General features: G+C 37.6%; 1 protein-coding gene across 2 annotated transcripts; it reads right to left on the minus strand.

Annotated features, from left to right (window-relative positions):
• Nucleotides 1-14,713: 14,713 nt before the first annotated feature.
• LOC116214865 (phospho-N-acetylmuramoyl-pentapeptide-transferase homolog) lies at nt 14,714-19,255 on the minus strand. Of its 2 annotated transcripts, XM_031550345.1 has the most exons (9): nt 18,944-19,255; nt 18,493-18,555; nt 17,965-18,182; nt 17,388-17,838; nt 17,247-17,311; nt 16,503-16,696; nt 15,804-16,012; nt 15,260-15,483; nt 14,714-14,853 (listed from the first exon to the last, which is right to left on the minus strand). In XM_031550345.1, the coding sequence occupies exons 1-8, from the start codon at nt 19,067-19,069 to the stop codon at nt 15,301-15,303; spliced, it is 1,509 nt and encodes a 502-aa protein (XP_031406205.1). In that variant the 5' UTR covers nt 19,070-19,255; the 3' UTR covers nt 14,714-14,853; nt 15,260-15,300. The 2 variants fall into 2 exon arrangements, with proteins under 2 accessions (XP_031406205.1, XP_031406204.1); XM_031550344.1 differs by lacking the exon at nt 14,714-14,853 and having other exon boundaries at nt 14,984-15,483; nt 18,944-19,254.

A 19,255-nucleotide genomic window follows, 5' to 3' on the forward strand; every position in this document is an offset into this window, starting at 1 on the left:
GTCTGGTTGGTTGGGGGGGCGGAGATGGAGGAATAGATGGGGATAAATAGGACGGCGGAGGAGGGAGGAGGTCTGGGTCTGAGCAGACGGGGAGGGAGGCGATGACGTGGCGGATTTATCATTTTTCGTTTAAGACAAAAAGCGAAAATCCACTCTTTTAGAGGGAAAAAAAATTATTGCAACAATGGCGACCATTGTTTCAAATGATTCGACGATTTCTCTGAAGCAAAGTTTATATTTCAGTTTTGTGAATGGAAAAAATTTGAGAGAGCTTGATTCCTTAATTAATAGGCCAACTTGCCTTTAGCTAGATTAGGCGTAGCTTGTTAGGCTTTGGGATCAAATTACAAACTAATATATATATATATATATATATATTGCAACAATGCAACTATACAAATAAACCGTCATTCATAGAAAACACCATTATGAAGATTATTGTCGAAAAAGAAATTGTCTTCTTGAGTTAAGTTGAATAAATCGGATGCAATTATATTCCTTTCTCTCCTAAAATGTATTACTGATATTTTTTTACTGAACTACCAAAGTAATGGTGGAAAGATAAACAACTTTAATTCGATAAGGAAGAAAACACAAGTTCGAGTTTCATAAAGCGCATTTGTTGAGAGGGTATATAACTTTTATTGCTTAATTTCTTATAATTGGGAGAGTAATGTTTCTCATCATTTTAAGAAAAGAAAGTTTACCATTTCTTTTTTGAAATTATTGCTTTAGCGAAAAATTAATCGATGGCGCTTCAAACATATTTTGGGGCTCTCCCATCATTGGCTTTGGGAAGAATCGGAAGATTACAATCGAGTAAAAGTTATCTTGGATTTCCTTCTACAAACTTGTTAGGACTGATCTAATGGTTAAGGAGGAACTCATATATCCATCTGATCTCGGGTTCAAAACCCCTTGAAATCACTGGAGCACTGTCGGAGAATCATGGGGTCTCGAAGATTATCGACCGAAGTCCGAATAACCTAGGTTAGCAATAAAAAAATTAAAACAAACATAGAGAGCATAAGGCTGGTTAACTTGACATGGAGGGATAGCCATAGCATAGGGCACTGTGGAAGAGAGCATTCCCTACATTTTAATTATGTATGTCTTTAAATTACAATAAAATATCCCAAATGTTATTATATTTGGTCAAAAAATATTACCTCAAACAAAGTTTTATGACTAGATTTTCTTTTTACATGATACGTCTCGAAGCATTTAAACTTTAAAGACTAAAATTTATGCTCTAACTCAAAAAAGAAAAAAAGAAAAAGGAAAATTCAATCAATGAAATATAGTGCAGTAACACTCACTTGATAATCAAAAGGTTTTAATTCGATAATGATTGTTAGAGTACTATATTCCTTTATTAGCTATTAGGATTTTCATTTTATAGAATTAAGCATATAAGTCTCGTTTGTTATCAGAAATTTTTTTTAAAACCAATCACTATAATGTCAAATAAAATAAAAGAGAGAAAATACTATAAATGTGAAAAATAAAAAAAAATACATTGTAAACAGGGACACACAAAATTTGGGTTAGGATCGGGCGAGTTCTTAAGAGGAACAAATAAGGAGGTCAATCTTCAAAATTATGAAAGTGCATATTTTTATCAAAAATCAAATGAAAGAAAATATGGGAACTCATAGTATTTTCTAATAGCATACCTTGTCCGAACATAAATTAATCGGACATAGTGGATTTTCGAATATTAAGTGACACACACCGAAAAGAATATTTTTATTTATTTAAATTTACTAAAAATTGTTGATAACTTTTTTGGGATGGGTGGAAGTTGCAAACCACTATGAAAACTATTATGGAAAAAATGTGTTGTTCTGAGTTGAATAAATCGGATAAAATATGTTCTTTTTTCACCTAAAATGTATCAGTAAAATTTTCTTTTATTGGACTTATTCTTTGGCGAAAGTATTCTACGATATCGCTCGGCTACTATATCCTAGGGCACCCCACAATTGGGCATTGGCCTAGGGGAAGATTGCGATTGAATAGGGGTTTTCAATGTCCTTTTATGAACTTCTTAAGGCTAGTTAATTAGTTTACTGGGAGGGATAGGGGACCGAGGAATAGAGCAATCCCTACGTCTTAAGGTATGTCTTCTCCCTTCGTTGTCGGCCTTCCGATCATAGCTACGCTACTATGAGCGCTCTTACTAAAACTGACTTACCCATCCAACACGAAGAAAGCTCAAAGTTACGGGTATCTAATTGGTACCATAAAAGTTCCCAATGTTTCGTTATATTGCTCATAAAAGTACCTCAAACTAAATTCTATGACTAAATTTTCTATTCACATGAAACATCCAGAAGCATATATAAAGACTAAAATTTCTTGGGAGCCCCTATTTTCTTTCGGATTGATTGCATGTGACCTTGGGAAATCTTTTGAGTATGCGTGTGAAGAAAATAAGAAAGAATAAAGCCTCTCATTTCATAGAGCAATAATGACTTTATTGATACTTTTATTTGAGGAAAAAAAACACAGAGAGAAAGAACGGAGCATCCTAATTGAAAAGTAAGCATGAATCGAGCCTCTAAGAGCTTGCAAGATGTACATAATGAAGGAATACTCTCTTTATTTATTTTTTATTTGTGGAAAATAAAGACTACTTAAAATGAACAAATTTTTAAAGTTCTGATGCAGCTCCCTTATATTTAAATTACACAATCTACTGATATTCAGTCATTTAAATTACATAATCTCGAGTCATTGGAGGACCTCGTTCGTGAGAGAGTCATTTATCCATTGCTTGTATTCAAGAATAATCACGGCCGTGCCACTTTCCTCTGATTTGAAAGAGCTGAATCGGACCAAATAACATTAACTTTTTGAAAGAGACATTTTAGAAGCTTTTCTCTGCTTTCAAAATTGTTGAGAGTATGGGCAATTCTTGGGTTCGATGGCTGAATATTCGGCCGGGGCCCTAGTGCCAAACGTTATTCTCCGTGTACGAAACGTTATTCTTCAAGTATGGAAATATTTCGTATGAAATATCAGTCAATTGATTCGTACATGCAGTCGACTGATGTTTTATACGAAATTTTATTATCCATGTACGAAACGTTATTATCCAAATACGAAAACATTTCGTACGGAGCGCAACGACTGAATATTCAGTTGATGAACCCAAGAAATTCCCTAAGAGTACATATATCTAGTTTTGTAAAGGCTAATTCCCTCGTTTTACTCTATCACGCCGTTTTCCTCTCTTATTACCTATAGAAGAGGAGGTATCTGAGATTGATGTGGAAAATGGAGCAAGTTTTTGCTATAAACTAGAAACTAGATAATGTTGCTAACGAAGATATTGAGATTTGGGAATTGACCTACCTTTGGGATAAGTTAACGAAATTTAGTGCCGGTTCGCAAGGTATTTTTCAAGCCATTGAGAAAGAGATAGGCCAAAAAAAAAGAAAAAGAAAGGAAAAAGAAGTCCAAAATGAGTAGGAGAAGAAGAAAGTCTCAGTGATTAGACTGAAGAACTAAATTTTGTACTATCCATTACTTGTATTCAAGAATAATCATTGCCGTGCCACCTCTCTCTGATTTGAAAGAGTTAAATCGGACGAAATAACAAAACTCTTTGAAAGATTGGACGCTTGAATCGGTTAATTAATCCATACGGCAATTCTAATAAATTGTACGAATCGGGTAATAACTGGTAATCGAGTTGATAAATCATGAGCCGATAGACATGCCCTTTTCAAAACCCACAATTTTTAATAAAATACCGAAACATTTGACATGCGGATCATGGACATCTAGGAAGGAGTCACGTATCCAGACTCGAGTCTGAGCCCGATTTGAGGCGGCTCGAGTCTGAATAAGGGAGTTCTTCTTAGACCATTTTCGGGCGGAGCGACCGGTCTCTCGGCTTCTTCAGGGTTCACACGGCCCCGATAGGTCAAAGGGATTAGTCGACACCGACTACTAACCTCGATGGTCCATCTCATACAGTCTTCATTTACCTCCAAACAAACACATTTTCCAAACCAAGGGCATGACGATCAGTTTGTGATTTACTAACAACCTAGGGTTAGAGTGGTTGAGACACTCTAAGCCACGGGTAAAGACGGGCAGCCCGTGCAGGTGCAGGTCTTATCTGCATAGCCTTCTTTACTTGACTGAAGTGTTTTTATCATTTTGACATAGTCTCGGGCGCTTAGGAATGAGGCGCGAGAGGAAAAGGCCCATAAAAGGTTATCCGATCCTTCTTAGGCATGAGCAAAGACCTTGGCATCCCATGATATTTCGTGTTCCCATTTTCCTATGTTTGTATTTAGACCGGGTTTATTCATCATAAAACACAAAACTAAACTAATCACATACCGAACCATAGGGAAACAGGCGGGACAAAACTCTAAGTTTTAGAATTATGGCAAAATACAGCTCTGTCATAACACATTGATCTGTTAGTATCATAAAACAGACAAACTTAAAACAAACTCACATATTCAAGGCTTGACAACATACATCATATTTGTCAAGTCCTTTCTTAAGCAAAGCCGAATGCTACATGCCTTTCCAGGGTGGCACATGGCCGATTTTCATAATGTATATCATTTTTGTTTTTGTTTGTCTAGGACAGAGACATGTTTGTTAAGCAACTTCGATTTATAACATGATAATCACGTAAATTTGACAAGTAACACACCACTTGTCTGTTTTAGCTATTTTCGTCTGTTATTGTCAGCTTTCTTGCAGGTCGAGCCTGACTCCATAGGATACGGTTCACATGGGGTCCAATACCTCAATCATCGATCTCGAGGTCCAATGCCCTCACTAACATTGAGTGTGCGCGAACTGAGCATGGGGTGGGGTCTAGCCTTGAGTCACCATTTCGACTCAAGTAGTATCCAAGTGGAGGGTCACTTGGGTCGGGATGCGCGAAACGAGGTTAGACAATCATATGAGAGCTCGACCAATCTTACGGTTATCTCAAGAACCATTCAGTCCTCCTGGATTCGTTGGTTTGGTCGGACTCGACCTGCGGCTCTCATGAGCCCATGTCACATTAATTTCAATTCCGATCTTTCCAACCTCATGGTGAGCCTGAGCGGAATATTTGTCGAACGCGAACTGACTGAGATCCATTTGTTGTAATTTGTATTAATTATTTGAGAGCACATTACGAGGCATTTATTTGTATATTTATTCATGTAACAATCTCATTCGGTGAGCGAGAGGTCTGAGAGTCGAAACTAATTGAGTTGGTTTACGAGTCCTTGAGACGAGCGGGACTACGCGAGTCACGAGCCTGGTCCACGCGGTTGACTGGCCATCGTGGTCCGGTTAGTCAAGACGCGAGGACGGTGGACCAATCCTTTGACGCGAGGATCCACTCCTCTCTCGGGCTCTTAGCCTAAATCGATTATTTCTATGAATTTACGGTGTCAAACCGAGTAAGACAAGCGAAACCTAATCAAGCGGTAAATAAATTAAAAACGATAAGCCTTAGACAAACTAGAGTACGGATAGGACGTGCGGGATATAGGCCCGTACGTAATAGAACCTTCGATCTTGGAACTCCTGGTTCCGCAATATCATATGCCTTAGTAAACTGGGTGTATCCTTATCCCTAAGCCCGGGCAACTCATTGGCCTTCAACCTCCGGGTCGTAAACATGTAGTGGCGATCCCTTCTCACGCGTGTCCATTATGTGTCACTCGGGAAGGTGGACACTCCCTAGCCGTGCTATCATGAGCATGCATGCGGATCCCGACGAGATGAAATTCGAGTCCGCACAATTATTGTTCACTTTTTTCTTTGTTTTTTTGTCTGTAGACAACAAGTGGGCGCCGGGGAGGAGACCACCATGAATAGAACTTTCAACCTTAGAAATCATGTCTGTCGACGAATCCTCTCCTACCTCATATTGTGAACGCCTTGCTGGGTATTGAGCACCCAAGTTGGGACGTCACAGTGTGATTGGGATATTAACATGAACTAAAGTTTTATACTAGGAAAAATAAGATGAAAAGGGGAAATCAAAAATGAAAAAGTCGGTTGGCAACTCATACTAAGTCAATCAAAGAAAGGATGATCAAAAGTAGGGATGTTCTTGGGTAGGGTTTGGGACGGATTGATCCTTCCTAAATCTGAACCCATTAGGGAGAGTCTGCCCCTAAATCCGTCCTAATCCCTAAATTTTTTTGGAAATATCACAAACCTTTTCCTATAACTTAACATGTTTTTGCTGGAAACCACCTTACCATTAAGACACTCATATCCATCATAAAAAAAATGAACATAACCTAAACAGCAGCCACAGCAAACGAAGCACACTAGTTTATTGAATAAAAAAAATCGATTAAATAAGACGAGCTTCAAGAAATCAAGACCTTATTTGGTTACAAAGTCAAACTCCACTTTATTTCGCTACAAACTTTTTAAAATTTTAAAAAGACCCAAATTTTTTGAGATATTTTCCTCCTCTCTTTTCACTATTCATCTTCTTCCTCCTTCACTCAACCCGAGCTTCCTTCTTCTCTTCTCACCTCAGCCCTCATCGTCTTCACTCATTCCCTTTTCTCATCAAGACCACTATCCCTTCTACCAAGGATATCACCTCCATTGTCAAGTTCATCATTAGGGCTTACAAAATCCCTCTTCAAATCTCCCTCCCTCGGAAGATCCATCTCCGAATCGCTGTTCTTGTTGCAGACTTAGGGTTCCTTTTGCTGAAAATTCGTAGCTTGGAGGGTGAGGATGGAGGGCATAGAGCAGTGGAAGGTTCAAGGGGGGAACTAGACCAATCAATTGAACCAGTTTTTGGGTTAATTGCTTGAGCAGGTTCACCAGGTTTCCCCGACTAAACTCTATGTCACCGTTGCTGTCTTGGCTTTCACGGTTTAGGGCTCGACCCTAGCTTTCATGGAGAAAGATGGATGGATTGAGGAAGGAAGGAGATGGGAAAGGGAAGATCGATGGATCGAGCTGGATGGACGGATGTGGGGAAGACGAAGAGCAGCAGACAAAGTCGGGGAGAAAGAAAGAATTTAGTGGGGAGAGAGGAATGGGGCATTTTTTGAAAAAAATAAAAAAATTGTGGGTCATTTTTCAAATTTTAAAAGATTTACAATTAAATTGAATCAACTGCTTTACCAAACAAATTGCAAATTTCTCCAACACAATCCATAATAAATTCGAACAATTCACTCCATTAAAAGAACTGAACTCATTCAAGGGTATTAGAGACAGGTGGAGAGGAGTGAGGATAGAGTCACATATGAAGCAACGATGGTGATACTATGCGCGCATGAACCCTTCAAAGGTATTTTGTGAAATTCACAAATCAACGGGGTATTTTAGTAATTTTAAACTTAACAGGTTTGGGACGGGTTTCCATGCCAAAAACCAAACCCTTCCTAAACCCTATAGGGTTTTGACGAAAAATTACTAAATCTTGCCCATGAATCAATGGGCAAAACCTTTTTATTATTAGAGTGCGAACAGGGTTAAAATCTGTTTATGAAACCCATGAACATCCCTAATCAAATGAGAGCCCTGCAACTCTCGTTGCTTCTTCAAGAGTACGCTCTCGTAAGCCAATGTTCGTTTCTTTCTTTAATCTAGCTATCGAGTTGCAGCAATGTCCAAGTTGAGAATTTAAAGATAGTTCTGCAAATTTTGTGTTTTCTTGTGAAAATGTTTTGTGGTTTTCTGCCTGTTGTTTGTGCTTTGCTCAGTTGCTTTGAGCTTTTGCTTATTGAAGAAAGAAAACTCAATTACGCTGATGAGGACAGTGCTAGGCTGGTTACTTAGTTCACTTAATATTTTCGCAGTTGAACACGATAATCCGAACATTGCATAGCGGAGCGGTAAAGTTGCCATCACTGCTACCTATCATTTTATCTAGCAAAAAAGAAAACTCAATTACCTAAAAGGGGAAAAGGGGAAAAAAAAAAGAGAGAGAAGAAAACTCAATTACCTAAAGGGGGGAGACTGGTTCTCGTCTTGGAATTTCTAACCTTTGAAATTGATTTTATTAGTGAAATTTGTTATGTTTTTTTTTTATCTTTCCTATATCTCCTACTACTACTAGGTAGGCTGGAGCTGGACAAGAAAACCAAACCCTGACTGAATTATGCAATTGAATTGAATAGAATTGACCGTGAAATGCGAATATATTGCTCAAACCCGCTATATTGTAAATGTGGTTTTATATGATCAAGAAGTGGTCTGGCTAGTAAACTTATGGCCTCCAATTCAGTTGGCTACATTTACCAAATCAAACCGCTTTAAATTAAAAATATGTTCAAATATAAAATTAAAGAAGGCAAAAATAAAATAATTAGATTAAAATATAAGCAGATAAAGTAAAAAAAAAGTATCTACCAAAAAGAAGAAAACAAAAATTATATTTTCTCAAATCTCTATTTCTTGTTATAATATCTCTCTCTCTCAACTCTTTTTTTTTTGGGTAAATTCTATAATGCAATCACCAAAATTGATGGTATGGCACACTCAATATTTTATGAAATGTTTAAGTAAAAAGAATCCTTTGAAATCCACGTAATTTATTAACAATATAAATAAAAACTCTTTGAAATTCGTATAATTTACTTTACATATAAGTAATTTCCTAAAAAGTTAAGTAATTTACCCCAATTAATTTATCAAAATACATATAATTTACTCGAAATACCTGTAGTTTATTAAAAATTAATTATTTTATTATAATTTTGAGTGATATTTTTGCATGTATGGTACAACCATTTTTACAAATGATTGTACCTTAGATATTCCCCTCTTAATTGTAATCAAGCACTGTCAAGTACATCATCATCATATACAGAACACCTAATACTACTATCAACATCACCGCATAACAAAGACAGTAAGAGAAATGGGGGCTTAAGAACCCAATTTCAGGGCAGGTAATTTCCCTCTGAAAATCATGACTGAAAAATGGTTCTATATATCAGCCACGACTTCGTTGATGCCCAATCGGCCAGTTCGGCCTATCAGACGACCACTCCTTGGCCATATCATCGCCCGAAATCTAATGCCAGGGAGTACTATGTAATCTAGTAAATGCCTGGAATGTAGTTATCCCCCCCCCCAAAAAAAAGTAGCATCTCAGACTATCTTCTTGTTTATGTGAGTACTACTATTCTTTTTTGCCCCTCTACCGTAGATTTTTGTACTTCAGACTTGGAAATCTTTTTACACGAACTATCATATATAGGACGGATTCCGTTTAGACTTTTTTCAGTTTCTTTGCCATCTTTACTGGGTATATAAATGGTAGATCTATCTTCAGCTGAAAAAGCTGAAAACTATTAGGTGGTAGAAACCAAATCTTCTATATGCACTCAGACATTTTTCTCAATTTTTTCACTTGTGAAATAAATTGCCATTTAACACCCGCCCTCACGTAACATCATTTAGTCTTTTTCACACTTGACCTGAACTTGCTATGTGCCCTTGAAAACCACCCATCATATCAGTCCAACTCGAATGTAAAACTTGTGGTCAATAAACTCGTGTGTGGAAGAGTAGCCAGTAGCCTCAAGCTCAGTTTGTCTCCCCTTGCCCCAGCATGGAGGACGATGCCACCTCGTGGCTATAAGTGCAAGCACTAAATAGGAAGTTCCACTCGTGATATGGTAAAAACTAGAGAAACTAGGGGGGGAAAAAGTATGTCCTGTGAGGCATTGTTTGAGAGTATACGTGACATGTGTAGGTAAAGTATCAAAATCATATAATAGTGATAATACAACATGAGGGTTGATTTTGAGAGTTGTATTTTACACCAGATGAATAAAAAGAAAATCATGGATATATAAGACTACTAACTTCGCCATTTTATTAGTTTGAGATTTTAGGAGGTAGGTTGAGTGAAAATTTTACAAAAAAATATATTTATTTTAGGATATAAGGGAGATCCATAAATTTAGTACAATGAAATATAAATTATTAATATTTAATGAAAGGAACTGGATGGACATGCTGCGAGTATAAAATCTGAAAACTCTTGATTATAAGTGATAGCACGTGCTACTGTATCACACTTTCTTTGATACGGAGAATGGTCTCGTTTTCAAACAAACGCATCTGTATGTTGTACCTGAAAACATACAAGACCATTATAAATTGTCCGCTCACCGAGAAACAGGAGGAATTCCTCTTCCCAACACGTTGATCAGTTACAGTCGATGAGGACCAAATTACTTTTGGCCAATGCATGTCGTTATTGAACCTTCTGAAAGTTTGAGATGAGGAGTCATTCTATTGGTTGGCAATTAATATCAGCATTCCTTAGCAATTACAGAGGAGGGTTGAGTTGGATAAATAATCATCAACGCCACTGTTGGTACGTACTCATTTGTTTCTCAATCGTATATTATTAATTTTCATTTGGACGTTCAAGTAGATGAGCTAGCTTTATGTCCAAACCATAACACATAAATGTGTAAGTGGTGGAACTTAATCATCTGCAGGTTCTCCTGTATGAAATTCTCCGCTTTATGCTTGTTTGCACGATATAATGTGTGCCTGTCGTACTCTCCACATACCTTGAATGCAGCTCATCTTCAACAAGTGACTACGAGATGGAACTTCCTCTTTATTGACCGCTGGGAGGACGTCCTCACACGTACCTCGTTTGAACTTAGTATTTTTTTTTTTTTAATAAACCAAGTCGCTTCACTCGGAATTGGACCACACACCCAAAACCGGACCCTAACCCCATGATAAATAGACTGACTGACTGAACTCCCAAATAATTCCTGCTCGAGGAGGGACTTAGACCCGCCTATCCGCTGTGGATGCCCCCGTGGTAAATTTCTTTTGCTTGTTCATAGTTGCAAGTTTAATATTTAATTATGACAAACTGTTACTTTAAAATTAAAATTTTTATTTCCATTTTAGTAATTTCCTATTTAAAATTTTTCCACGGGATTTGAATGATTTGAATCAGAAATTTCAACATAATAACATATATATATATATTTTTAAAAATTCCCTTGAATTTTACTCACGAAAATTTCCACCATAAATTATTGTTTTTTTCAACAGAATTATTTATCAGAAATTAAATGTTTTTCAATAAAACTTTGGACAGAATATTCGATTGAAAAATTTTCTGACAGTAATTTCTAAAGAATTGTCCGTGGAATCTTCATCAGAATTTCGATAATATTTACGAGAAAATTCTTTCATTGGAAAATTTCTGTCCCGATTACAAAATTCTTGCAATGAAATTTAATATTGCTATAAAGCGTTGAAAGGAACTAGAAAATCATAATGCAGGAAGGGCATATGGGGTACGCTTCCCATGCGCCTTCCCGACATAATTCAAACTCCGGAGTTTTTAAAGGTGACAAATTCTTCCATTACCATCTAAATGAACGTCACTTGTTTATCTTTGACTATATTTTTTAATGTTAACATCTTTTATAATAATAAGAGGTGTTTTGATATGATCTCGTCCAATAAATCCCCATAATACATATAAGCAACCTAGAAGCCCGCCATACAAGTCGCGTAGACGAACTAATAAGGAGTATTTTTCTATATGATTTTAATATTATTGTCTCTTTATTTAAGAAATTCCCAAAACCAAAACTACTTTTTTTTTGTTAGATTGATTCATATGTTTTAATATATTATATTCAGATTTGGCTTAATGTTAATTATATTCATATATATAGATTTGACGATGATAAAAATAACAATAATAATAACAACAATAATAATACAAATAATAATAATTTTAGTGGAAGTTGTGAAAACACTAAGCATATGAAGAGTCGGTGAATAAGAAGGCCTTCATTTCGAATTTTTGAACAAGTAGCGTACAGTGATAAACCTCCAGCAATTATATATTATATATAGATATATTGATTGCATGTATAGCTTCATAGCTGTATAGATAAGGAAGAGTGAGGACTCACGGAAGCTTGAAATTCAATGGACCGCGCCCTTCGATCAGATTACTTGCTTAATTTTCAATTTTTTTTTCCTCGCGTATAACTCGAAGTCCTAAATGGGTACGAACAAAATGTAATTGTCAAGTAATCCGAAAAAAAAAATTGAGTGTTACTCATCCCACGAATTCGGATGTCTATAAATTAGAATTTGTGGGCCCATTTATTGGGTAAGTTTCTTATTTTCAAGCATTATAATTAGGTGTTACGTAATCACGTGATTGAATAATACTGACCGAATATTAACTCCACCAATAACATCTGCAATCCAGCCATTGTTTTTCCCAGGTCATTAATTGTCATAAACTTATAACACGCCACTTGGATTTGTCAACATAATTTTGTCCATGTGCAACTATAACATGCCATTTGCTTGCATTTAGCTCCTTGAGTTTCACCTCCAAGTTGCTTCTGCTTTCTCTTATGACATGTCCTTAATTAATTAGACAGCATTATAAGCAAGGAGAGTTTGAATTTATGAGGCGCAATCATATACATCATAACGACCTTACCTCTCTTTTCTTTTTTCCCATGAAGTTATCTTATTCCGTTCCACTCGACTTTACGAATTACACTCTTCTTTTATCTCGCCTCATAATTTTGCCTCCTTCACGAAATTTCTGAATCAGCCTATGATTCTAAAACTTTAATAATTAAAATTCAATAATGTAGCCGTAGCTTTCCTAAGGAACCTTCGGCTGTATTTTAGTTGTCTCATATGTGTCTTCTGCTTTAGGATTAATTAATCTTCTCTGTTCTCGAAAAAAATAGTCTTCTAATGGTAGACTATCCATAGAATGGACCATTAAAAATAGAATGATTGGAATTCATCAAAAAAAAGAAAAAAAAAATAGAATGATTGGGATTTCTTCTAATTTTGTATTTGGGTTGTGGATGCACATGCTTTGCATTACATATACACCCTGGACATGATTCGATGGAGTTAAGGTTATAGTCTACGTGTAACTTAAATATTCGAAGTATTGGTTCCGCGAGCTTTTCCCCGGCAAGAAGGCAGCATACGTTGGATGAAGGCGTGATCAACTGTCGAACTGAGGTGTTCTGGCCTAGTGTCTCTATTTAATTTATACCTTATGACCATGGAAGTGTCCTATATCCGCAGCTACATTAAACATTCTAGACGAGACTAATGGTGTGTCATCCATGTGCAAATCATACCCTACATATTGCTTATTTGGTTAAGGAAAAAAAAAAAAAACGACAAAACTTATCATTCATGACGATTGTTTAACCAAACTTTTCATAAGCCTTGCCAAAGTTTGGCTAAACCATGAATTTCTTGATATCAAATACAATGTCGGCAGAGATTATCTTTACACAATGTTAGTGCGACCTAACATTGTGTTTGCACATTGTAGACATTGCGATTTAAACTTCCCCGACGCTTATAAGCGTCAGACTAATGTAGTAGTCATCAAAATGATACCTATGCAAATGCTAAGAGAAGTGACTTTTTCCCACGCTCTTCTAGCACGGTAGATCTTTTCGAAAATATAACTTGATCAGGTGAGAAAATATTAGCATCAGATTTCCAATCACCGGGTCATCATGACTGTTTCCGTCCACACTTATAGATGCATTATCTTAGGTTATGTTTGATAACTTCAATTAAGTGCTGAAATTAATTTTTCAGCACTTAATGGAATTAAGCTTGTTGATAACATAACATAAAGTTTAACTTAACTTAATGATTCAGTCAAAAAAGTGTTGAATCATTAAATAATTCTCTCAAAGAGAGAGGGGCAATTGGGGCCGGTGGTGTCCCCGATCCCAGCCACCACAGCTCAAGAGAGATCACCGGCGACCCGTGACGTCGCTAGCGACCTCGATTAGGATGGTGGTGGCCAGAATCGAGGCCATCACTGCCCCCTTCCCTCTCCACCCTCTTCAATACTGTTTTCTCTTCTCTTTTCTTTTTTCAGTAATGGAATTAAAAGATATGGGGCCAAACCGTAAAAAAAGGTAAATATTGAGCAGAATATAAATATAACCCTAAAAAATTATAAGTTTTCAACACTTAACTTTATCAAACTGTGTTGACTTAATCAATTAAGCACTTATTCTCTTAAGCAATTAAATTTTCAGCAGTTAATTTTAAGTACAAACGAACATAACCTTGATGTGGCATGAGTGGACGCTTCAATTAGTGTCGGCTTTGTGGCAAAGAAAAAAAAGAAAAATGCGGTCGGCTTTGACAATTTCGTGGTCGATGCTCTGCATATGCTTTGATTTATTTGCACCGAACCAAATGAATTATCAGCGTGCTGCAGTGTGTAGCCGACTTTTAAGAAGCTATTTTCGTTTAAAAAATTATACAACAAGTGTTACGGAAAATTACATTATGTACCACAGTTTTTCGGGCATTTTCACATTTTAGCATGCTTTTTGAACTTAGTACCCCATAATACAAAGTCGAATTTTTTAGTCAAATTTAGCATGTTGTTACTAGAGGAAAAGTTGAGTTGCCTTTCGCTTCATGATAGGCCACCTCCGCATACATGAAAAGTTGGTGCGGTTCGTTGTTGGATATCGGCTGACCCCACCCAGACGAGGTTGCTGGAGACCAAGCAGAGCAAACTGGGGAGGAGGCTCCCCTTGGCACCCCCATCCCCCATCCCCCACCCCCTGCCACCCAAACCCACACGGGCTCTGGTGAACTTGTCCAGGTGGGAGGCCGTCCAATGGCCGATGAGGAACCCCACCCCATCCCTCTATAGCCGGTCCTTTTTAAAAAAAAAAAAAAAAAATTCTTCATTTTTACCCCCTCCTCCTATGGACAGAACTTACCTTATATAACGTCTCATGTCCATGTGTGCATTAGGGCTCCTATTCCTTATGCCCCTGATGACTTGTGAGATCAACCTTCAAACTGTTCAGGCAGGTTAGAGGCATTAACTACTGATAGTTATTGTCATATTCTAGGTGTCCGTCTTTTGGAGGGAAAAAAAGCCTGGGAACATCTCAACAACATTTACTGATTTTTCATTAATGTACGAATCTGGGATATTTTCTAGTATTTTGTATTGAAAAATTAATCGGAACATCCTTATATGCAGTTACAGTAGCAAGGCAACTGATAACGTAACTAAAGAATTGGTTATTTCAATTTTCACTTCTTCTGAAGCAAAAAACTCATAATTAAGCTCAGAGCCGATCCATTAATTATAATATTGTTCCTCACATTATTCTGAAGTATCTATGTGCTAGAGAATCTTCAGGTTTCAAACTCTAGACAATGAGTGATTCTATCAGGAGAGGGAAGAATACGGAATTACCGGATTGAAGGAAAGAAGATAGAAGATGCTGGAAGGAAGAGCTATGCAGATATGAGGCCCACGTAAGCTGCAAATAGGGACAAGAAGGCTGATACTACATATGCGCCAGCAACTATGATCGGTTCCTTCAGGCCACATAGTTCAAGATGGTGATGAAAGGGTGCCATCCGGAAGAAGCGACGCCCCAACCCCCATAGCCGTTTCGTAGCCCTGAAGTACAATACCTAAGAGGAAAAGGAAACAAATACGTTTATTTCAAATTTTTGCTGCACACAGTCAATCATTCTCAGTAGAACCTCCAAGGATTTCATTTTTAGAAAAAGAAAGTAGAGAATAAAAACAAAAGGAGATTAGGAAAAAATAAAACAAATAAAATCATAAAAAAAAAGAGAAGAATCATTACATATTAGTAATATATAAATTACCAAGCAAAACGGTAACACTCACACCAACACGCATACCAACTTATTAGCACAGCGCAGCCATCTGCCTAGTGGAATCGTCAATTACAGTGGAGCAAAAGATATAATTGACATCAACTCACCTGTAGGATTACAGAAAGTGCTTCTAGGACGAAAACACCCGATGAGATGAAAAGTGGAAAGAACATTCCGGTACAAGAAGCCATTGCAGCAAGTGCTCCGCCGAGGGCAAGAGATCCTGTGTCCCCCATGAATATGGAAGCTCTGTATCGATTGTGCAACAGAAAACCAACGCATGCTCCGGCCATGGACGCCCCAAATATAGCGAGATCTACGTACAATGCATCAAAGACAGTCATTAGTAAGAAACGTGAGGAAAAACCAACGGGGAAGTTACTGAATCATCTATTGCGTGTTCTGATAACAAATTGACAATCAATGCAGACTTTAGTTCTTGACCAGAGTCAGTTCAGATCCTTGGCTGCTGTGCACTGAAGCTGTGGACAATTGGCAATGCAGGCTAAACATTTGAGATAAAGTTCTATGATATTACTGACAAAATGCCACAGCATCAGTCCCTTCCTTTCAAATGTTTTCAGTTGCAGACACGGTTTAGTAAAAGTAGTTCCACAAATTGCAGCATTCTACCCTGCATGCACATGTCAATGACTGAATATTCTTACGCAACATAGCCCAATCTGTCTTCAAGTGCTGGAAATTAAACTGAAAGCACTGAAAAGTAATAGAATGATGATAACTATAATTGACATTGCAAAATACCAAGAAAATCTTCACGTAATTTGAGATAAAATTTTACTTACCAGCACATATAGGAAGCACAGCAATCGACATTGCTATGAAAGCCAAAGCAGCAGTGCCACCAGCCAGTCCATCAAGACCATCTGTCAAGTTCACCCCATTTCCCATGGAAACAAAGCAAAATGAAGTCAACAGCATGTAAAATTTTCCCAGGCAAATGATGCCTACTGGAGAAGGTAGAAGGACCAATTCCTTCCTGCATTACAAGAGTCAAAACTGGATCACTTAGAAAGCCTCATTTAGCTTAGTAAATATTTATCAACAAACATGAAGAACCACTATATTCTTCAAAATGCAAAGCACTTCTGCAGTTTCTGTTTATCAAAAAAATCAAATCTTTTAAGAGATCAGTTCCAGCTCCCTACAATCTTTGAGATATGAGCGAGCAGTTTTTTTTTTTTTTTAAAAAGCAAGCTAGTGGAACAGGTTCATGAGTAATACAGGATCCGCGTCTTCAGACATCCATTTGATATATATATATATATATATATATATAGAAAAAGAAGACGTCTAATAGAAGATGAAGTCAGGCAGAAAAGGGTCTGTAAATAGAAGATCCCATAAGGGCCTAAGCATCAATAATGCAAGAACTGGCACTACGCTTCGTATTATACTATACCAAAGCCATAATTATTATCTCAGTTCAGCACAACAAGAATAGTCATGGTCCTTCATGTTTCTCAGGAGAAGCTCAGTCATTTGAGGTGCCTTCACATATTGATCAGATTAGATATAAGAAGATATACATGCCATAAGGTGACGATATACTAGCGCAATCCAGCCACAGTGAAAAAAGTATCCCAACAGCTACCTGTGCACAATTCAAAAATGAAGTCATTCACAAGATTTATTATAACCAACCAAAATGGGACGGAAAGGATGCTTACCTCTAACAAAATTCTTAACCATGAAGATAAACCATAGTTGTGATTCTTGTACAGGCTCAGAGTATCATCAAATAATCCAATTGCCGCATAAGCCAGGGTTACTGCTGCCACTCCAGTAACTTCAATACAAGAGAAACCAGCTATATATTGTGCTACAGCTACACCAATAGGAACAAAAAATAATCCACCCATTGTGGGGGTTCTCTTCTTCAAGGAGTGTCTACAAGGTCCTTCCTTCCGGATAATTTGGTAAATTTGTAAACCATGAAGTAAGGGTACACATACATATCCTACACAGGAAACTATAATTGCTGATATGAAAAAAGGGCGGGTCAAGTAAAATGGTTCCAAGGGTAACCTAACTATCCGCCAAGCACACCAATCTATAAGTAAAAGACATATTGTCAAGAAAACTATCAGACCCATATTGATGAAAGCCCCATATTTGATCCTGCAATGTTGATGTTAGGGAGATACCTGTTAGTATATCAACCCAATGACTCTTCCCTGTTACAGTTACTATCATGAGAGACCAAATCTGAAAAGATCCCAGTAAGTCCTGAACAGTTCTACACACCTGTGTCTCTTACGTCGTCTACCAATCATCGCAAATCGGTGAGCAGTCATTGTTAAAGCATCATTAGTTGATACTTTAACCCTAGGCAGTTCCACGTCAGAGACTGGATTTATTAATACTTCTCCATCACTGTCTTCACCATCACTGGATGAAATCATGTAACTGCTTGTGCCCTCATTGTCACTCCAACCATCAAGTGATGGAATATCAAATGAGCCCTGTGAAACAACTGAAACATGTAAGCTTCTTTTTTCATATACGTGAGAACGAATTAAAAATAACTGGATTCATAACATTGGCAACTCTATTTTGCAAACTGAGTTTTATGGGGAGAGAGGAGAATAACATAAAAAATACTTCAGCTTCTTCTGAGGTGGTTCAGGTGCAACTGATGAAACATGAAAGTTGAAGCATGGTCAGGCATTTAAACATTACATGATTTGGCTTCAGAAGCAAGATGCTAGTACAAAAACTGAAGTAAAACTTTCTAAATGATCGGAAGCTACTACTTTCGAAGCAAAAATTTACATCATCAAAGGCCTGACTCTGCTGCAAGTGGCGCCGATGTCTCTGAACAACCGAACCGGGTATCTGCTCACGTAAGTAACAGAAAGAAGCAATTACGATCATTGTTTTAATATTACGCAATCAAACAGTTCTAACTTCTGATTCGAATGAAAAAGAAACCAAAAAAGGGTCTTAAATACCACAAAGCGAGAACACTCACAGCAGCTCATCCCCCAAAGTAGCAAACCAATCCAAATTCTACTAAAAATTCACATAATCTACGAAAGCTACGATCTCAATCTTTTTGCCACTCACATGTCTATTAGGATTGATTGACTTGCTTAACGCGCTACGAGTCATTAGGATGCCAATAGAACTCCAACCGGTCATGTTTGAACGACACTCAATCTCGCGATTGCTCGATTACAGGGAGAAAGCGGAAAGAGAAACAGGCAGAGCGAGCGAGCGGCACCTGAAGACCGTAGGAGGCTCCGCGGAAACGACGGAGCTGCGGAGGGCAAAGCGAACGAGAGGAGCGGCGGGGGAGCTCCAGGAGAGGTAGGTGAGAGGACTTCAGGTGGAAGGAATGAGATCGCATTGCTGATAGCGACAGCTCTAATGGCGGAACCAGGGGAAAAATCTAGAGAGAGAGAGGGGTGGGAGAGAGAGAGAAGGGATATTCGATTGAACGGCCGGTTTGTTCCGAAATGCAACTCGGGGGAGGAAGGGAACAGGAGGGAATGTCTGTAGAGAGAGAGAGAGAGACCAAACCAAACAAACATTT

This window comes from Punica granatum, chromosome 7 (assembly GCF_007655135.1).
Source record: "Punica granatum isolate Tunisia-2019 chromosome 7, ASM765513v2, whole genome shotgun sequence".
NCBI classification, from domain to species: domain Eukaryota; kingdom Viridiplantae; phylum Streptophyta; class Magnoliopsida; order Myrtales; family Lythraceae; genus Punica; species Punica granatum.

Coding starts and splice junctions, on each gene's coding strand:
- LOC116214865 (XM_031550345.1), bottom strand. CDS start 19,069: ATGCGATCTCATTCCTTCCACCTGAAGTCCTCTCACCTACCTCTCCTG. Junction 16,013..16,502: donor TGTGCTTCCTATATGTGCTG/GTAAGTAAAATT, acceptor CATTGTACGTAG/ATCTCGCTATATTTGGGGCG. Junction 15,484..15,803: donor CACTTTCTGTAATCCTACAG/GTGAGTTGATGT, acceptor TTTTCCTCTTAG/GTATTGTACTTCAGGGCTAC.